Here is a 22,488-nt window from a genome sequence, read left to right as displayed (position 1 = left end):
GACGTGATCGGTGTCCAGATTGGTGTCTTTGAAATCAGATCTTTCTGCAATTTGAAAGGGCTCGTGCATTGTACGGCTAATGGTGAGGCAGCTGTCTTAATGGAAAACTTGGAATTGAAAAATTGGAATTCTTTGCTAGCCATCCTCGCTGCTAAAATCATTAAGTTGTCTCAACATATCAACATACATGTGCGTCCAAACCACTTGTCAATCAAGGAAACATGATTTGCAGACACATGTCACAGTTAATGAAAACAACTGTTGCATACTATATTGATTTCTCATCAAATGTCTGAAAATATGAAATCAAGTAGTCACCGTTATTATTGTGAGCCTCCATAGCTCAGGGGTTAGAGCACTGGTCTTGTAAACCAGGGGTCGAGAGTTCAAATCTCTCTGGGGGCAGTGACCTTTTTGCTTTTTCTAGATGCCTTATCTCTTTCTTAAATACCTGGGCAAAGTTCGTTGAAGAAACCACATTTAGGTACGTCGGGAATTGGTTTACCATCCTCTGTCAACCAGACTGGCGCTTTCTCAATCACTACTGACTAACTCGGAAATAAATTGATTAAATGTACATTATCATCAAATCATGCAGAACTCAGGGGCGTGTCCAGAGCATGTTTAAGGACAACAATAATCCAATGAACTTATCATGGACAAAATGAAAGAAGTGCCTCGATCTCGAAAACGTGCCCCCTGGATCCGCCCCTGGAGCTAAACGACTTTGAAGGAAAGGCGAAGTTAGAGTGGAAAAACTCCATTTAAGCCGGCTATTGAATATTTGTTTTGCGTAGACTATGGTTAAATATGTCGACTCGGTATTGTCTATTCCAATTCTATAAAAGTGAAATATCTTTCACCAAGGGTGATTATCTCTCGGTACGGTACCTGGTTGTTTGTGACTGGTATCGTCAGTAGGATTTCCCTTGTAGCTGTCGGGTTATTGTAACCCCAAGCCCAATAGGACGGCTCCAAATTAGCATTACTGTCCATGTAGAACTCACCGGTAATACCTGAAGTGAAAAGTGTCATTACCTACTGAACGCGTTTTGTTGAATTATTTAGAAAAATCTTTCTGTTTTTCGATTCTATGACAAGACGATAGTCAATCATACCCATAAAACGTCGATTGCACGCTTTAAGAAACAAGGCTGTGCCATTCCTCGGGTCTCCTCCCTCGGCGAGAGTTTCATTCAGTAGAATTCCATACATATACATAGTATCGAACAACTTGGGCGCATCTCGAGAAGTCTGCGTTAATAGAAATCATTTCGCTCGTTTCATTCGAGGATCCGATATTACATAACTAGATCTGTTCTGATATTTCCACCATGTACACTAAAAGAAAACTGTGAACAGACCGCTCCTTTGTAAGTGGACCCCTGAGCTGATAGATGAAAACCCATAATTAATGAAGCCAATTTTCGCTCTCATTCCAAATCGAATTCTTTATTTTCGACACACAATCATCCATGCAAACGACATGGCATTTTTTTCTTCATAAGAAATCACGCCATCGAAATTGGGTCAACGTAAGACGATGTATTTTGCTTGTTCTTCTCCTAATCCATCGCCAGCAATTCAATCATTGCTTATTAAGTAAAATCGTAATGGAAAAACACTACGGAAACGCGCAGTCCGGATAATCTGAAAGAGCTCAATGATCGCACCGTTCTATCGCAGAAGAGAGAGAGAGTTCGAGGGAAGAGGGGGGGGGGGAAGTGTAATTCGATTTTTTTTTTCTATTGACATACTTTGGGGATCGGGTTACTCGGTATATTTACAATGATTTCCAGCCGTACCCATTCAAACATACTATAAAAGTACGAGCTAACCAAATTCATCTTCATTCAACGATCTGAACTCATGCGAATAAAACATACCGAGATATTTTTTATAATTAGCGAGAATCGGACCTGATGACGACGATCAACTCTAATTAGGTCCTTGTGAATTTGTCATCTCGAGCGATGACACAAGTTGTTAATTAATGGTTACTTGTATTACGCGTCAGGAGAAAGAGAAAGAGAGAGAGATCCTACTGAGAGGTGATAGTAATTTGCAAGGTTTTCAGCCATTGTAATTTTCAGTTTCTTAATAAAGATTTGCCATGAAAACTGGAAAACTGACATCATATTTATCGTAGTATAGTTCTATGTCGAGCTTAATCTTTTCATGAAAATTCGCATTCGGTTATTGATTACGACCACTAGTCGACTAGATACGAAAACCGAATTTGGTCCTGTCTGAAACCCGAGTCGGACTGACGAAAGCCAGATCCGGACTCTGAACCCGGACTGCCGTCTAAAAGCCGGACTCTGGACTTTCTGGATTTTCTGGACTCGGTTTGTCTTTAATTTCTAGAATTAGTACACACGGTTATTTAAACGTTTCAAGCTAAATGCACCCATTTCCAATATAATGAAAATGCGTATGCGCCGAATGCCAGGTTTGGTACGATAGATGCCTGAGTAGACGTTTCTGGCGATTTTCTCAACCTAATCGCGATGAGGAACGCGCGCACGTGATAGACCCAGATGGAAAAAATGGCTTGCAATCTGGCATACATTTGACTTATTTTAGGCGGATACTGATACGGGTCCGGGTCCGTGTTTCAGTCACCACTGCGGGTCATACTTACGCTGACATTCAGAGCGCGCGAGTATGTTACGTTCCACGGCGCTTCCGTTGTCTTCGCCAAAATCAGTTCCTGAACTTTTTCTTCATCTTCGATTTTCGCGCCCGAAGCTGTGGTAATCTAAGCGGAAATACACGATCAATCTAAATCACATAAAAATATAATCTAGGATATTTGAAATTGCGTGCGCATCTAATCGATTTATACCGTCCAAACGGATCGCTTGTAGATAGATTTCAGCAATAGTTTATCTTGGCTCGAGAGCTCCGCCTTGTCCCAGGGTTGGGCCGGTTCGCCGAAATATTCAAACGCTATATTCAGAAACAAATGTTCGCCTCGATTCAGCTGCATTTGCGCCGCTTTCAATAGAATTTCCGTTGCGTGGTCGCATACAATTATCACTAAGTAAAGGTAGAAGGCAAATTATATTTAATGGGATAGTCGCCACGATACCGTCAAGTCACACTTCAACTAATGATGGATATTTGAATGATACAAATAAGCCGGCCAGTATTTCTATCTGGTCACGACTAGCCCATGATCTGGTCAATTATTCAACTATACTACCTCTTGCCCTTTGATTCATGCGCCGTAATGATTTCTCAGCCCAGGCAGGTGATACCTCCGCCCGGTTAAATATAACGCTGTCAGCCAACACCATATCATTTTCCCGTAACACCTCTCTGATAGAGCGAGTCAAATATTTACATCGACCTATGGGTAAGAAATGCGATGAAACGTCAGAAAATATCAAGTGAAGTACAGTGGAACTTCGTTATAACGAACTAGGATACAACGATTCATCAGAATTACGTCCCAATGAGGAAAATTTAACTTATTTCATGTTGGATATAACCGGACCTATCGGTGATAACTAATATATTTTCTGGTTCCAAAAAGTTTGCTGTAACGAGGTTCCACTGAAGTAGGAGGTACATCACAAGCCTCCAACTCAGGGTACTGGTCTTGTCAACCACGGGTCGTGAGTTCAAATATCTCCTGGGCAAAGGTTTATGGTGGAAATAAATTGCTATTTGATGCTTACCATCATCTCTCATAATAATTCCAGTTTGAGTCCAGTTGAAATATCTGAATAATCGAATAAGGCTAATGGAAAGCGATTTCTGAGTTCCTTTCATTCTTATCAATGTGTTATACGTTTGTTTATCTGCGAATTGCGGATCCGTCGCTCCCCAAGATAATATAGGCATGTTCCAGTAGGCGCACAGTTGGGCTACAGGTACCAAGTCTGAAACGGCGCAGATATTACACAATTGAATACTGAAACTCCAAACGTAGAAATGAACACGATGAGGGCAGTTGTGGAGATGTCGTGTTAACCTGGTGCCGAATCGGTAAACACGAAGATGAATAGTACTTTGAAGGTTAACTATATTTCATTAGAAGTACAAGCTTTTGTTATACTACAGGTTCATAGTAGCTTCATCGGGTAAATGAGTGAAGCTGCTTAGCTAAAAGATCGTTCTTACCTGATGAAGAACTGATGCACCAGTAGCATATATACTCGTAAATGGATGAATTTCGTTAACCTTCAAAGTATAGTCTAACTAAATACTATAAGCCTTTACGCTGCTTTTTTTAAATGGATTGATATATACATGTATGGTTCCATGTTTATGAATGATTGTATCTTACTTTTAGAACTGGTCGGTCCAATGAACACGTCCACGTTATAGCGGTAACGTAACATCACGCATTTTCCTGCTGATATTTTCGGTATTGATTCAGTGTCTTCCCATTCAATCCTAGAATTCATCGATTCAAAATGAGATTCCTCTCTATCGTTCAGGTCTAATTTCAGAACAACTTCCGAATAGCCTGGTCTTTTGATTTCCTCATAGGCCCCCTTTATGAAAATATCTTAAGCTAAGGACGTATCTTAACGTAATATCTTTCTTATTTTTATTGAGGAATGGAATATGGCACCTGAATGTGATATTACGTAGATATCCATCTTGTTGAAGTTTTTCGATGGCCATTGTTATCGCGGCTCCGTGCTTCTCCATAGCCGTCCATGTTCCGGGACTTGTCGTCAAAATGCTCCGGTCCAAATAGCCGATACGGAAATCCCAGCCGAAACAATTAGGCAAAATTACCATGCACAACAGACCGAGGTTTAACCTACAGAAGATGCTAGTACAGCGACCCCCGATATACCGCCCACATCGGTGGAGAACGATTTTGGAGGTATAGAGAGTATGGCGGTATATCGGGGATGTTTTACTATGTATTTGTATACATTGAGAAAACCTGGCGGTAGGCGGGGGTGGCGGGATATGGGAGGGTGGTATATGGGGGGTTGACTGTAATACAATGCAACTATCATTAAGAATGTATCGAAATATTGTTAAAAGATTTCTTTTTATGTAGAATAGTTTTATTGTGGCGTTGGTTTTGAGTGAACAGTGCGTGGTGAATCTAAGCCGCTATCACACGCAGACGATTTAGCCCGGGCAAAATTCGCACGCATCAGCCCCGAGTCAAAGTTGACCTGTGTCTGATTAGAGAGCGCGCTCACACGTAAACCCCTCACTCCATACTAAAACAGTGCTTAAACAAAGCGAAGTGAGACATTTCCGGAACAAACGCAATCATTTGAGCCGCGCTTAAATTTTGCTCGGGCCTGATCCGACGTTTTTGGTCCGGCCAAACAGGCCCATTTGGAACCCGTGTGAACAGTTGCACCGGGCCAAAAACGCTCGTGTGATCGCGGCTTTCATAACACAGCATGTGGAGGATAATGATGTTGATAATCCACCGCTGCTGCGCTGTTCGTTGCCGGTCGTAAAAAGACGAACATTTCCGAGATAGATGTGACATCGACCCGACGTAAATACAGGGGGTCGTGCAAAAACTAACCACTATACCCTTCCGGTTCGGAAATAAGCCATCATATCGACCACAATAGTTAATAATCTCCGGTTAGATTAGTCCTTCACGCATCAGTGAAGATAAAAACAACTTTCGTATAGAATGATATCAAATAACGGTTTTTAAAGCAACGCGAAGTCATTTTTCAGCTGAAGATGACGTAACATGGGTCGGTTGATAGAATGAGCTTCACTCGGAAGGAAGTAACGCCTATGTGTATCTTACCATTACCGGCCACGCGAATCCGTTTTTCACTATAAGTATCGGTTTCGTTAAAAGCCAAACAAATGGAGACAAAGTTGTGAATAATTTATCATGAAAAAGAAAACAACCGTCAACGACATACGAGAAGTTCCTAGCGTCGATATCTCGATGAGGATACACATATACCGGTATATAGTATCTAACGTAAAGCGACGTCTCGATATACGATAGTCTCTTACTAACTTAACAGTCACATTTTATTCGCGCGGCTGGGAAAAACTCGAAACGTTGGTCAAAATCAATCGGCGCATATTATAATCTGAGTGGTTACGGGGATTGGTTTTTTATAACGCTTCGTGATATTGGTTTCTGATACTGAATTCCAAATTTCCAGCACGCCCTGTAAGGGTATAATAAATGGACGTAGACGTTAAAGTCAAATTTATAAATGCATGGTTTTTGTTGAAAGAGGCACTGTTTCGATCAAAAAGGGCACGCTCACAGGCTATGAGATTTTTATTTGTCGCCCTTTTTAGTACCATCAGGGGCGGATCCAGATTTAATATTGAGGGATAGCACCCGATAAAAAGGGCAATGGTTATCAAGAAGAGGCGCTATCCACGAGTAGCGGAAAGGGGTCTGGTTGCCCTTGTCCCAGGAAATTTTTGAAAATTAAGCAGATGCCAAGGATTTGAGCTAGTTTTAACCTAAGAAAAATACAGGAGTCGTTAGATGACCTCAGATGGTACGAATTTTTCACGGGAAAGATTTTCGGGGGCCAACTGAAAATGTAGAGTGTAGCACGGGCCCTAGGTGCTAAGCAACCCCCCCACCGGTTCCGCGCCTGACCATTCACGCCTGAGGTTACCCTTTGTGCTAGATTTCAAATGGTTGCATATGAATATATTAATCCGGACTCATAGAATATCGTAATGTCTATCATATTCATCAATTTTGAATCACATGAGTCAACTTTATCAGATAATTCGGTATTTATTCTAATTCAAATATGCTATTCAAAGATATGATATTGCAAAATCAGATTAATCTTATCGAAAAATACTGATCCGTATATGGCCACGAATCAGAAAAACAGAAAATACCTTTAATGAGGATACAGTATTTTCCGCAAATAAGTGAATAGTTTATACGTAATACCAGGTATAAATTCAGCTGATAGAACAACGTTGTTAAGAAATCTCGTCAATAAACTTTTCCGATTTACCTGAGTTCCATGTTAAAGATGAGTTATCTGCGGTCGAGTTTTAGTCCTCATCTGGTTCGTTGATTCGAGACTTTTGAATCAAGATGGAGCAGTGACAAATTTAAACAACATCCCTCATAATACGCATGCGTCATTCTTCCATCTCAATGACAGATACCCTGAGACGCCATCTCTTGTTTTCCATTTAAATACTACCCGACCTAGGTAAGTGATGGTGAATATGAGAGGCGTAATCAGTACAATATTCAAGCCCCAATTAGACGACTTGCACAATTAGACACACACACCTGCAGAGAAATTATGGAACATTCGCGAGCGAAAACAACAGGGTTAGTAATCACCAAGAACACCGCTTAACTGAAGGAACGATGCTCCCGGGGCCCAATGAAAATATGATATCACAGAAAAGTCTATTTTTCTGTGACTAAACGACTGAAATGTATTATCAAAAATAATTTCTGTGATCTCCCAACACGGATAATGTAGACGTCGTGCTATTCAATGTGATTCAACAATTCAATACCAATTTTATGAACAACACGAAGTTTGCATTTTCACTTATTTTCTCGATTCTGAATTAATACTTAAACCACGACGAAGTTCTGGGGGATGATATAATACGATATTGAAGTTTTTGTAATAATTCAGATACATCTCGCTCGATCTTAACCGCAAACATGACGTATTAGATTACCGGGTTATTTTTTTATGGTATTTCACGTTAGTAACCGAAGATACCGGTCGGGAACGGACCAATGAATTAAACACAGTAACACATTGAAACCCTTCAACCTCACTATAAACTACGTGATTATTCTATTTACGTAGTGACTATGTTACTAAATGCTACCGAGAAACACTTGGTCTATCAGCTAACTGATAGTCTATAATTGTTTATTAGTTATGACACTTAATCTGGAGATTCCTATCCGGCCGCGCGATCGTCTCCGAAGGCGAGTGATTCGATTGGTTTTTTGCGGATAGGCGGGGTTTCGGGGTGCCTATAGAACCGGTGGTACTTCAAAACTTGTATACAATCCAAAACCGAATAAAGTTTTGTTGTAGTGAGGAATTGCACCACAAATCGACTCTGTTTTAGGCGCAGCTCTACCGCCGAGCGTAAAACACTGAATCCATTGATTTCGGGCTTCTATCGGGACTCTATTCTTTGAACGGCATTCAACGATTTTCCAAATTGAACTGATTTTTGTCTTTCAAGTACCGTGTAATATTCGTACGGCGACTATTTCGTGTACAAAGACTTCCTGTGATCGTGATTACCTAATTAGCAATTTTTGATCTGAAACCGGACATGAGTTCTGTAATTTCCGAGTGCCCCGTTGACAGTACTACGTGTTATCAGGAGCAGTCTCCTAACGGCGCTTTAATCGGTCAGGAACATCATGACCAGGCGGCGGTGTCCAGCGTTGCGGGGACGGGCGGCGATATCCACAATTTGCCGGGGCTTCAAGATGCGGTCAATAAGGTCCTCAAAGGATACGATTGGAGTCTGTTGCCGATGTCCGGAAAAAATACCAGTTCCGATAAAAGGAAACCACACATTAAACGCCCGATGAACGCGTTTATGGTTTGGGCTCAGGCGGCGAGGAAGAAATTAGCGGACGAATACCCAAATCTGCATAATGCCGAATTGAGTAAAACTCTCGGAAAATTGTGGAGGTAAGAAATTATATCATTTACACAGAACAAACTATCTATGATATAGAATATATTCCTAATTGGGAATGAAAAGTTCCGAGCTAATAGTAGTTAATTCAACGTTTCGACTATATCCTAATAGTCATCTTCACTAATACTGGAATTGGAATCAAGGAAACATTTCGGACTGTAGGATTTCTGCACTATTGTGCATAAGTCAGTGGTTCCTGATCGAAACATTTCGACTTTATCGTAATAGTCATCTTCACGAATACTGAATACTAAAATACATACTTGAAACTGACCGAGAATTATGGAATTCAATTTTGAAACGTCTCCGGGACGTTTTCAATGATGAATAAATGAGAATCTTGATTTTAAAGTAGTTTTCGTGTTCACATTTTGCGCAGTGCTTCGATACAAACCTAGATTCGTTGGTGATTGATAATAAATGACATATCGCGGAATAAAGCTGGCAGGAAGTAATCTTCGATAATCATTTTATCTTTAAGAATTCTGTAATAATCTCACAGTTACAGCAGCCGGAATGTCTGATTCTAAAATAAACATTCGCTCGAGGGCCCACCATCCTGGAGACAATAATTAGCTGGCTTCAATTAATTGTTTATTTTAAACGAGAAATTGTCTGGTTGGTTTTTTATATAATTTACCAATTAGTGATTATTTTTACCACCGGCTAAGTTGCTGATAAAACTGTGGTGTGTCGCCGTTTCAGGATGTCTCTATTTCTCCTGTCTCGATTTATGCAGGACAATTCTGTGGTTATTTTGCAGCAAAAACGACGATCGTAATGTAAAACATATCCTGGCAGCGGTGGGATTCGAACCCACGCCTATTTCTAGACTGGTGCCTAAAACCAGCGCCTTAGACCACTCGGCCACGCTACCGATATACCCGCATGCGAATATTGCAACAAATTATTAAAAATCTTTGATATTCTGTATAATATACAATGATATATGTATTAATAAAATTTCGATAAATTCTTATTCATGAGAAGATGTGTCGAAGAAAAACTGAAGTATTGTGGCTTTTAAACAAGTGACTTATTTGTAGAGCTTCGATATTTGATTCGTTTCATTCTGAGAAAATTGTCACCGTCGTCTGAAGTGTCCCTCGCATTAAAACAAACAACACTCGTGACGTTAGTTGTGTAAATTTCAGCCATTGTTTCCTATGGACTCTTAGTTTCAATCGAGTGACGAGAACTAACAAACTTTTCATCAAACATAATATAACGGCGATGTGTATTCGTACGAAACAAGTTATTTAAAAAAAAGAGAACCTGGTACAACGCGCCGTATATAGCATTGTTTGTCGAATCCAATTCTAGTTCTACGAAAGGTATAGCGAAGAAATACGAAATGATTATTCTACACGTACGTACATGAAAACTAACCAGCAGACGATCTACTGCAGGGCACGGGGGGAAGATTTGCATATTTATCACAAACAAACCATGCGACATTTGTAACATGAAATAGCCACTCTATGATTGTTCGTCGGTTTAAGTGGTTTCTAAGGGAATGTTGGGTTCTTGAAGTACGGAATACTTCATCTCCTATTACGGCGGGCAGAAAATACAATTTGCTGATATTTAATGTGTGGAAATTCGATAGGCAGATTGTGTAGTAAGTCGCTCATTGTTAAATCGTGAGAGGCTCTTGACTCGCGCCAAGATCCAGGATTATGGGCAGTTGATTTGCCAACTTTATATTTTACGTGCAGTAAAGTCATGTCTGAGTCGATAAGATACACGTCTATCCGTGTAAGATGGATGACGAGAGAAATCCTACAATGATTCAATCGAAGATGAAAAATCCTTGAATTGAAGAGTGTATATTTTGAGCAACGTTTCGACTGAACTTGACTTCGACTGATTATTGTATAAATATTCTGTCATTTCATTTTGTTTCTCAGTACGCCTGATGATGGCTAATAGTGTTTAGCGTTGCAAGAATTTTCAGTCTTTGACTGAATTATTGTGGGATTTCTATCGTCAAAGTCATGTCTACTCGTTCAAATATCTGATTGACATAATTAGTGTGATAGTTGCAATTGTTTTTAGAAAGACTTACAATTAATATTCACAAAATACCGTTTCTTGTAGTTCGTCTGTCGTGTGTATATATTATTAGAATCATGTATTACCTTACGTAAACATTTTCTTTTTTGCTTCCACAAGCCATATAAGGTCTCTAGAGTCCTCGCCGCAAAATAAGCTTTTTTTCTTGATAGGCATGGAAATAAATCCTTCCACTTTGCTTTTTTTAGGTTGTTATCAGATGAAGAAAAGAAGCCGTTTATTGTGGAGGCGGAAAGACTTAGGCTACAACATAAAAAAGATTACCCCGATTATAAATATCAACCTCGACGCCGTAAACCTATGAAATCCAACAACAGCCAATCAGCAACGACAACCGAAGACGACGAAAGTCGCGAGGATACACCACCCCCGACTACGCCCTCTATCGGATCAGCTCTCCAGGCCGGTGGACACACAGATGCCTACGGGAGGATTGGTAGCGGGCAGAGTTGGTTTATGGCACCGTGCACCCCACCGCCACCTACCGGAGCAACGGGTCATGACACAGGACCACCGACACCGCCCACCACACCCGAACAAGCATCAGCCGCTAAACAGTACACTCATAAATACATACAGAAAACTGGTAAGTAACTCATACGCAAAAAATTCTAAAATTCTGTTTTACGGCTTTCAATGGAATTGAATATTTTCTATTTTGTTTCAGGACCGATTCCGATCGATTTCAGCCGTCTGGAGTTCGACAGCGAATATATCGGCGGTGACGTCATGCAGTTTGAAGAATCGGAACTCGATAAGTATCTGTCTTGCGCTCAGATGACAAGTGCGTGTTACCAAGGCGATAATTTCTATTATCACCAGGGTTATCATTGTAACCAGTCAAGCAGATCACCAGCAGCCGTGACGTCATCGACTGATAAGAATTACAACGCGCATGCGCAACACAGCGGTTCGACGAATGACCTTGGAACTGTTTACAAGGACAAATCTGCTGAATTGAGCTACTTTCCGAGCAAAGAACAATTATACGTCACGACGTCTCAATTTCCGTTATCGTCTGCCCAAAATGACGTCACTGAGCTGGCACCCTCTTTGAACTTTACCGATGGAAACGTGCAGCAAAGAGAGAAAATCACATTGCCTCCGGTTTATACATGCGCTGGTTATTCGTATTCACCGCTCGGTACTGTCGGCAGGCTTTAGATCCCAAATCTGATCTACTGCCAATCCTGTTTCATGTCATTGACTCTAAATAGTCCATGGTTCGGTTTTAGAGACCGGTATTAACTTAAACCCGGGGGTTGGGGGCTAACTAAATTCATTTTCAAATGAGTTAATCATCGGGTTAACGATAATATACCAGTCTATAAAACCAGTCCCATGATTATATCGAGTCATTAGCAATATTCTGTAATCTAGCAATGGTCTGTAGCGACCCAACTGTCTCTTTAATCGTGTTCTCTGGATTGTTATTGATCTATTACGATGTAATTTGTATGCTGTATATAGTTTGATTATATATTGCCATATGTAACTTAAATTATTATTGCAAATAAACGGATGCTGATACTAAATTGGAACTAAGCTGTTTGTGCGAATACTTGTATATTATAGTCAACCCTCGATATACCGCCCAGAACGATTTTGGTGGTATAGAGAGTATGGCGGTATATCGGGGGTGTTTTACTATGTATTTGTATAGAGATGAACATTGAGAAAACCTGGCGGTAGGCGGGGCCGGCTGTATATCGGGGCTTGACTGTATGGTGCTATTTTTCCATGTCGGGGTTCTATCAGAACTACGTTCACCTCAAAAATCTTAATTTTTATTCGCTCAGCGCTCATAAACCACCCCTGCTGCTGAACCTACAGCAGGACTACAAACACACGCACACGTTACTACTCACTTACACATAAACATTATACAAAGAAATGAAAAATACATGTTTAACCACGCATGAATTTATGATCATTCCTGGATAGCAACAATTCCTCCTCTGGTTTACCTGCCGGTACTGATAAGTAGCACTTATACTTATCTATTTTATCTATTGGAAGGTGAGATGAGTTGTCAACTGGTAACTGAGGCTATTTCACAAGAGGCAAAACAGAACTTCATCAATTGAATAAATTGAAACTAGTCGTTCCGTGAAGTGTAATACAAGATATCATTTCAAATAAATCGTTTTATGTATTTCATTATACTCAGAGATATTTTGAAAATATCGTTTTAAGTTAATGTCTGAGGATTGATAGAAGTGAAATATCCGAAATATCAGGTTAATAGATAGACTTTTTGTTAAATCTTCACATTGTGGCTCTTTTACTTATACGACTTAATGTACATATCTAGCAAAATAATATAATAATCAATAAGGCAAAAAAGTGATACCTTTTTTTCTCATTTCTGTTGAGTTTCAAAGTTGAACCAGCCGGCCGCCTATAAACCCTGTACATGAGACATTTCTAATTCATGATAAAGCTAACAATTACAGGCCCGGCAGCTGTAGAAATGAACTGATCACAAATTCTATTGCATGATCACAAATTATATTGCAGTTTAGACCAAGCCGATAAGAAGAAACGAGGAATCATTTCTGTTTAGCCGTATCTAGTTATTTAATTCCACATTAAGAACATTGGAAGTTAGGCACTGGTGTCGTTTCCGTCATATGCGCCTTTCAGACCACGACATACTCGGCTTCAAATCGATTATCATCCCCGGAGCGACAGTCAATGTAGATTATATGGCGACAAAAATAGTTTTCACAATGATCTCAGAATTTGTAGATTTATCTGTAAAATCAGAGTGAAAACCAGGTTTGTCCAGGTAAACGGCGGCGATCCTGGCGGCTGATCGGCGGACTTCTTTCAATGTTGCTCCACAACCTGCAAAAATAATAAAAAAATTGATTATATAGGGATTTTTAACCAGAATTACTACGAGATTTGGACGAAGATTGTCTGTAAAATCATATTTTAGTTCGCCTAACCAAATATTCACCGATCCGTCGATGCTTAGATGAAAGGATTTTTGGTGTATGACTCCAAACACTAAATATTAATTGCAACATCAAACTAACATCAACTGAACACTAGTTCTGATAAACAAAACGAGATTTTACATGTGGATTTATTAGAAACGTAATAAGTCGCGTTTATTTATATCCGTCTATTCAAACCATAATCGATCGTTCGGCAATTTATGACGTTCGACGTCAATCCACTGTAAATAAACATCGCCGCTGCTTCGTGTGAGTAATTACTACAAACCGGTGAGTGAGCCGCTCGTTCTATCTCGCGTTATTAAAACATAAAAATGCCGAATCGTCCGGTCTAAACAGTGGCGTTATTGTGACACAAAACATTACTGATTCTCATCAATTCCGCTAGATGGCGAACGCGCCGTCGATAATCGACTGTAAGACAACGCCAACCGCGCTAGCCGTAATTATAGTTCAGCCTACTTCTGGTAGATGGCGCATACGTAGATATAACTGATATTCAGACACTCGGCCTCGATAAACTAAAAACTAAAAGAACCAGGAATCTCGTAGAAGTGCAAACATGAACATGAAAGGAGTCTATCTTTGTTAAATAATTGATAAGCTTTTTCTGCATTAAAAACTCAAAGTTCTATTTGCAAATTGTTCAAGAACTAATTCATCTTTTCCGGCGATAAAAACTGACGTATTTTGAGAGTAAATATCGACACTGCTCAACTGAGAGACGTTGTTTGTACAGCAGATAAATTTTACTCCAGCCGATGTAGAATATCATAATGAACACTGATTTTTTACTTTATCAATCCATAAGTTTATGACTAAGACAGTCGTGTGTGTACAAATCGCCAGTAGCGCGCAATACGGCACACAACATCCCGACGACATTAGATAAGATCTACAAATTGACGAGCAGGATTTTGTCGATTCAAATCTATCTTAACTGAAAATCGTGTTCCGAAAGTTGAAATAGATTTTGTTCTGATGAATTACAATACAACAGTGTAGCATATATCGCATATTAGATAAGTTAAAATATGCGCTCATTAGAGATATGCGCCATTCGCAGCATCTTTATGATGGTTGAAGATTGTACAAATACACCTCTAATGAATAATCTACGATATTTCTGAATATGGATTCGACATAAATCTAAAGATTTGATGCTGCATTATGATAAATCATGATTAAATAGGAGCGCAGCAGCGAGCTAGACCTACAGAGATTTCCTTATTTCGTGTCCAGTTCGAAAACGACCCGGATGAGCTGCTACTGGTGCAGACGATTTGTTCGAGTGTCTTATCGGGAAAGCTTGAAATCGCCGTTCGTCGTTTATAACGACCGTCACTGCGGGGGAGTACCGAGTTAAAGATCACTGACCGTCAAGCATCAAGTGCATACATGTAAATGATAATTTAGACGAGAAAGGGTTAATTCGATGATGGTAATGCCACGATTTACGATTCCCCAGACATCAATTGGAGCCTGCATGTGAACAATCCAGCTACATATAAAAGCCCAGTTGCAATTCGTCCCAATAGATCTAATGTAACATGTACACAGAACCCATATTCGGAGACAAATCATCTGCGATGTTAATACATCATATTCATATAATCTAATTCTCGTGTTATTTAAAGTTTCGGATGGATCCTAAACAGCGGTTTTTGAACTATCGGCATCGAATAGAACATTACAGCAGTCTCCCAGCCATCAACATCACAACCAGACACACTACAGCTCCATCGTTTAATCTGTGAACACTGACGATAAAATCAGGACCAGTCATTCTATATCTAAGCAATGAAGACATTACTTTTGAGTAGAAAAATATATATCTTGTAATATTAAGTAACGTTTGTTTGATTGAGTCTTGTCGGTGTAGTTTGATGACTGATTTGAGAAACCTTTCACAAGATCGTTTAGTAAATCATGCCGAGTTTGACCGAAACTTTCGCTGTCAAATATGCAAATAAATCAGTCAAAAATTCTCGTCATCGCCATTTGCAATATAAAACGATCAAGTCAGTCGAATTATAAACAGTCGACAGTAAATTACATGCAAATTAGTTTTCCGCTTTGACAGAGGAATCGACGCCAGTCGAAAGAAAGACGCAGACTTAACGACGAAACAGCGCTCAGTTGACTGGTATCAGTTCGCTATTCGTCGTCTGACCCCGGTTTTAAAGAAGTGAGATGCCAGCAGAGAAAATACCGTGTGAACAAGCGATGAAAGGCGATTTACAAAGGATCAGTATCAACTTCAAATGTCACTATTAGAAAGTCCCTCGCACGTTCGCGCAACACACCGACGACGAGATCTCAGCCATTTGAAGACTTAAAAATATCGAAAGAAAACTCGAAATAGCAGAAATCGGAGTAGAGGCAGGGATAGCGAGGGAAATGGCCCTGGGAATATAGTGAAAATGATGACTGGCGCAGCAACAGAGCCGAACGCTTTGATTAATGTGATCTCGGAAAAAATGAATACAGTCATTAACTACCGTTAGGAAACACTAAAATGATGACGTTGATTGCTAATTATCGGAGCCCTCCTCTATTATAATATGATGTATAGGCCTGATAATCACTATAGTTAATCGCCTTGCCATGTCGTCTCCCTATTTGACACAAATACCAATAGACGAGAAATCAGGTCAGCTTTTTCATGTATACATTTGAACACTCCCTCTTTCTATTCGGGTTGCACTTGACTTAAACGATAGAGATTTTTTACGATTTCTTAGAGTGCTTCGGTTGGAAATTATTTCCAGGAGAGGTTACGCAGAGTGAATGAAGCCCTCTAGCTACACTACAAGCTGCAAAGGGGTACCGAACCTTGACGTTAACCACACACAAACCGCAATTGCGGTAGAAATTATATTCCCTCGTACATAGTATTAAACTATAAGTTTATTTATACATATTTAGTGCAGTATTGAATTCCGAATTGTATTACACGAATTTTATCAGGCTTAGAACAGGATTTCCGCATTTACACTTCATCATTGGAATGGTATCCATTATACGTCGCTGAACTTTATCTGACCTTCAATCCATACAGGAAATTAGGAAAATTAATACGCTTTGCAGAGATCAAGGAGTGTATTACCAAATTAAATATGATATCCGCTTTGAAAGTTCATATTTTCTAGGTTGTTGGGACAGCGTGAACTGCGAGGGTAAGCTGGAAAAATGCTCGAAAACAACCACGAATAAAACATTGAATTGGTCTCAATGAGGTTACTATTACATAGTATATATCGTATGACCTTGACACGAGGTTTTATCAAATGGTTTTTATTTAAGGACCCTGGGCATATAATGGAATACACATAGCAACAGCTGTACCGGAAAGTTTATATATCATTCTGTGCATTAAAATCATATTGACAATAAAACTAGGCAGTGTATGTCGATATATGAACGATGCCAGTATCAGATTCGTTAGACTCGTAAAACTCATATTGTAGTCGTAATGAGCAGTCCATCGAAATATTCAATTAGACAACTTATGACGCAATATGAGTCGATTCCAATGCCCTTTGAACTGTCCCGAAGAAGAACTATCTATTTCTCTCGGTCCTGTACTCGCAACGTTCGGTCACGAACCATGCTATTTTCACGTCGGTCTTGACCCCATGACCCAAATACTCGTGAGAGAAAATCACGTTTTACCATGTACCACATTTTTGGATATTGCCGTCAAAAATGAATTTCACATTTGGATTTATCACCAACACAAATGCATGCTTTAGTTAAGTTCCTGATACCTATTCAGCATTAGACATATTGTTTATGGGTACTTAGATTATCATCCCTTGCGTACAACCTACATTAGACGATATAGGTCATCCATAGGATACGCCCTAATCTAAATACAGCGCCTAATCGACGTATTAATGTATGCTATACGACTTATTTATTGTACCGTCGATAGATCTCAAATACTAAACAAAGATGAATAAAGAAGCTCTTTGTAAAGTATCCACCCTCCTTTTTCATACAATACACACATATCATATACATGTATGAAGATATTTTAGTATTCTCCCCGGGGCTGAAATACATTTTAAAATCTCTTCCATACTAAACATCATCACATCTCCTTCCGAAAAAATCTCAACAACCTCGAAACAGAAAATACACGTCGTTGTATATAATAAACGCGCAGTAGACTTTACTTACTTCCGGTTCATTTAACGACGAAGAATAAAAACTGTTATTTTTTTCCCAACGAAATAAGAAAAAATTCACTTACGGGTTTGTGCGAAAAAGATAAAAATCTTTTTCGTCGATGTTCGAAACACTTGAGCCCGCACGCACAACCACATTTCCATAATGCATTCTTGTGCCAATTTTGCACTACGATTTTACATATGAAGAGAGAAAGACAGTTCCGATTCAGACGGCGGCAGTTTATCGATCCCGGAGTTACGTTCCGAACCATCATCTCAGCGATGTATCTTTCATTTGAACACTCGGCGATGTAGAGCGAGGATGGGCCGAGTACTGGAAGGCTGCCCGCTGACTGGAGACAACGTCATTAACCTTCACAATAAAACTCGTCCTTTCTCTCCCTCTTCGATACTAAACGCACGCATTCCGACAGCGTAAACGAGTCTTTTATCAGCGCAAACTATTTTTATCATATATTCACAGATGACCCTGCCTATTATATCTAATGATAATATCCCCCTTGTCAGACTTTTTTAGAATAGCGCTTCGATGGAACTATGTCAACGTCAACTGTAAATACTAGGTCGCGAAATGCGAGAAAAAAAGATAATTTTGCCAGACGCTTATTTCTGCGGATCGTGTTGCCTCACGTTGAAAAGATCAGGCTGAAAACTCGTTGTGTAAAGTGAAATTCAGTCCGATCGCTAATGAGCCGAGCTTTTCTATCATACGACAACTCGCGTGTATTTTGTACGTATACAGGAAAACAATCTCCAGTTCGACGCGTATCAACAGATTTCCGTTTGATTTATAGCTGAAAATTAATTTCCAGTCCTGACTCTATAGGCATATACGCGCACAACAGCCAACGATATGAAAGTATGCTGTAGTAAAAAAGACGTTTAGGGACGATATACCAGTATATGTATACAATAACGTGCGCACGTTTTGACACGAATGACTCTTTCAAGTCATCAATCAAATACCGCTGAATACCCGTATTTGCTTTTTGTATATATGAATTTCCGATCTGTGTGTAGTAAAGATCTGTCGGCTTTTTTCAGATTTAGAAGACCTTGCACTTATGAACCAAACATTCGAATATCTAGCCCCTCGCCGTAGCAAACGTCATACACGCACGCACACACGTCCTATCAAATTTGATAATTGTTGATTGAAATATGTTTAAAAACAAATTAACAATCTACGTACTAACCTGGAAGATTCGCGCCGCCGTACGTGCATATCCAGATCGGGATTAATATAGTACTGGAGAGCGTATAGGATCCGTATGAAGTGCATGGTAACCAGCGGGAGATGAAAGCCAGCTGTTCTAGTAAAAAAAACCAGTTCCTGATTGGAATAGTCGAGTTAGAAAATAAACTATCCATGGATTCATTTTTCAGTATGTTAGGCACGAGATATTGGTCATTGAACGTGAGACGGTGTCAGACATTACCGCGATGTGCACTTAGTGCCTTTATCGTCCAGGATCACACCAAAAACAAATAATATACCCTCCGATAAAAAGTGCTTATCGAGTTTGTTTCAAATCAATCTCGTTAGCGATCAAAGAAATGTTAACAATAAAGAATTACTAAGTCCTCTATAAACACTGGGGATATTGGATATTATTGTTTTGATTATTTAGAGATATTTCCCCCTCAGCCTCTTCTCAAACTACCTCTGCTTGTTCGCCAGATATTTATTTGATGGCATTTTGACACTGACCACGAGTGACATAAACTACGAGCAAAAACAATAGAACATTCCTACTAATAAACGACGTCATTTTCTTATCTGTCTAATAAAGAAATTATACAGCGGCGCCGCGTAATTATCACTGGTTCATACTGGGTGAACTGATCCCGTTCTTCGAGTGCCTGAGAAAGATAATCATTATATAAAAAGTAGAACAGATTTTTACCCCATGAAAAATTGAATATTAAATGTCATAAGACTAGGAAGTTGGTCACATGGTGAAGTAGGAAGAGGAAATGGTCGCTCGCGCAGTCGATACGAAATCTGTGGTCGATTTCGCGACAAGAATTGCGCATCATTCCGATGAAGATGGAACATGGAAAGTAGATTTAAAGAATCTTAGAAACGCCATAATCTCAAAGGCAGCAAAAAACATCGTTTCAACACGATAGTGTATATTGTGTGTATTGAATATTCAGCTATTCGTGTATATGTTATAACATGTGATTATTCGCGTATCAAATAGCACCAATTAGTATAAGGCAGTGTTTCCTTTCACGAAATGAGTCAAGTATTGGATGCGGGTTAATCTAAATTAAACTATTCCATATGTACTATTCTCATAAAAAGCTTTCCAAGATGGCGACTGTACATATAATGCCTACGAAATGCGCGATAAGCTTCGTCAAAATGTAAAGCGCATTCTTTGTGAAAACGAAGAATTAAAAAGGGCCGGAAAAGGAGGAAAATTTGTGCTGAGAAAACTTATCAAATCAGATATGCAAAGATTTATCCCTTCTATCGATCCATCACGCTCACGTGACAGGTTATTGACCTTGACATTCGCGCAGTAGCAGACGATGATGGCATTTTCGGTTATGAAAGTAATCCTCGATTAAGCTGCTCAGTTACATGGGATATAATCCCGAACTAAGCTCAGTGATAAATTGATGGACAGCATCATCAAGTTTTTAGTAATTTATGGCCTCTTGTAGGCTAAGAGGCTGATTTGTGACCGCCGCCAGAAAACAAATTAGACACGAGTTCAGAAACGCAAACGTGGTTAGTATTCGGGGAACGTGCACATTGAAAACAGTATCAATCAGCACAACTGTGATCTTCAGGATCCAGTTCCACAGTTGCGAGTTAAGAGTTAACTCTAACTCTCAATTGTGGAACTGGATTCATGATACAATCGACTGCTTTGAACTAAGGCTACTGGTCGCCCTGTCACGAGTGAGACCCATGGTTCGAGTCCCGACTGGGGAAAGAACCAGGGCGGTGAACGTGATCAGATTTTTTTCGCTGGTTCGGTTATTAGATTACAGACCACTGCGCTGCAAGCAAGAAGTGATCAGGTCCCTCGTCTCACAGACATGCTCATCGGATTATAAAACGTGCATCACCTTGGCTTACAAAATGTGCTCGTCGTGGATTATCAAGTCTGGCGATATCCATGACAACATAATCGCTAAGATTCTCGCTAATTGATCTTCTTATAATCTTATAGCGCACTTTATGCTCTATCCAACTGAAAATGGCCCATTCCTGTCAACGGGGATGACTCGAGGAGCTAAGCACCGGATTATTGTTAAGTTTTGAAAGTAAATGAATGCAGTTGAAGCTATGAAGAATAATGAGGAAATTTATAGCGATAAGACAGAAAAATTCAAAATACATTTCTACTAAAATCGCTGATCACATTTCCCGCAGTGAATGTTCTGATATGGAGAATCGTTCGAAAAAAAAGATAAGAGTTTACGCAGTCTATCACGCGACTAGTACCCAGTTTATCCCCAGTTTGAGACAATATACATAAGAGTCACTGACCAACTTTTATAACTCGATATACTGCTAACTAAATGCAACCATGCTACGATAGTTTATAAAGAAACTGAAAAAATTACCTCTCAAAGGCTGCAGCTCTGGTTTTATGGAGACACTGCTGTGGATATTCTACTGACAAAAGTACCACTAATCGCCCCAGCATCCAGTCGTAACAGCGAAGACGCTGCAAGATAAGTCCACAATTACGCTGGCTGCCGCTGCTGCATCTTCCCAACTGGCGATTGATTTTTACATCTCGATAAAACCACAATTTTTCTTACAATTTCCGACAATTCGCTCGAAGATCAATGCTGCATGTTCACTGGTATAACTTCACTAAATATTCGCCGGCTAACCCGCTGTTCAAAGTGTCGGAGGCAGGAATGATGACGGATGCCCTGCAACACTGGTAACTGAGGCAGCCATCAACGATCCCACTCGATTTATAATCAACTCAGTCGGTGGACATTACACTTTGTAATGCGCTTCTGATGTAATTATGTAAATGTATGAATGTCCATGTCCGACTCATATGTCGCCCCGGAGTTGTGAAACCTCTCCGGGGATCTCGTACGCAATCGGTCGGTGATAATTATCAAGGACGAAATCGACGACCAATCTCGTGAGTCGTCCGTTTTTCATTGATGACTCCGAGTGAACAGCTACATCACCCACTCTCTCTCTCTCTCTCTCTATTTATAGAAAATAAATCGGAGATTGTCAAAGATCTGTTGCCGAACTCTGAGCATTGCTGCGGGGAAAGTCGCGCGCAAGCAACGCTGATATCGACTCAATTTCATTCGTCGTTTATCGGAATCTCGAACAAAATGCAATTTCAGTAATATACGAGAACTCAATAGCTAGTTAAATTGCCGGCTAGTTCCATCCATTAGTACGTATCAATTTGATACATACCAATCGAATAGCTTTCACAACCAGAGAATCAGTTCGATTGTATAGGGTCACCTATAACAGCGTTGGAAATAAGAGAAATCTCCCAAATGACTCTGATTATTGTGTCGAGTATTAGTGGCGCTTGTTGCGTGATATTTTGTGACTTTTATGCACTCAATTTCGCACGAGCAGATCA

General features: G+C 39.8%; 1 protein-coding gene and 2 non-coding genes across 3 annotated transcripts; 2 read left to right on the top strand and 1 right to left on the bottom strand.

Moving 5' to 3' along the window:
* Positions 1–332: 332 nt before the first annotated feature.
* Positions 333–405, top strand: Trnat-ugu (transfer RNA threonine (anticodon UGU)). The gene has a single exon. It is a non-coding gene; the product is annotated as a tRNA-Thr (tRNA).
* A 7,869-nt stretch (positions 406–8,274) lies between these two features.
* Positions 8,275–11,892, top strand: LOC141904465 (transcription factor Sox-9-B-like). Its single transcript, XM_074793053.1, has 3 exons — positions 8,275–8,642; positions 10,917–11,314; positions 11,396–11,892. The coding sequence occupies exons 1-3, from the start codon at positions 8,275–8,277 to the stop codon at positions 11,890–11,892; spliced, it is 1,263 nt and encodes a 420-aa protein (XP_074649154.1).
* Positions 9,448–9,529, bottom strand: Trnal-uag (transfer RNA leucine (anticodon UAG)). The gene has a single exon. It is a non-coding gene; the product is annotated as a tRNA-Leu (tRNA).
* Positions 11,893–22,488: the final 10,596 nt, after the last annotated feature.

Source organism: Tubulanus polymorphus, chromosome 4 (genome assembly GCF_964204645.1).
Source record: "Tubulanus polymorphus chromosome 4, tnTubPoly1.2, whole genome shotgun sequence".
NCBI classification, from domain to species: domain Eukaryota; kingdom Metazoa; phylum Nemertea; class Palaeonemertea; order Tubulaniformes; family Tubulanidae; genus Tubulanus; species Tubulanus polymorphus.
Note: the sequence above shows the minus strand (reverse complement) of the source record. Positions and strands in the feature narration are given on the sequence as shown.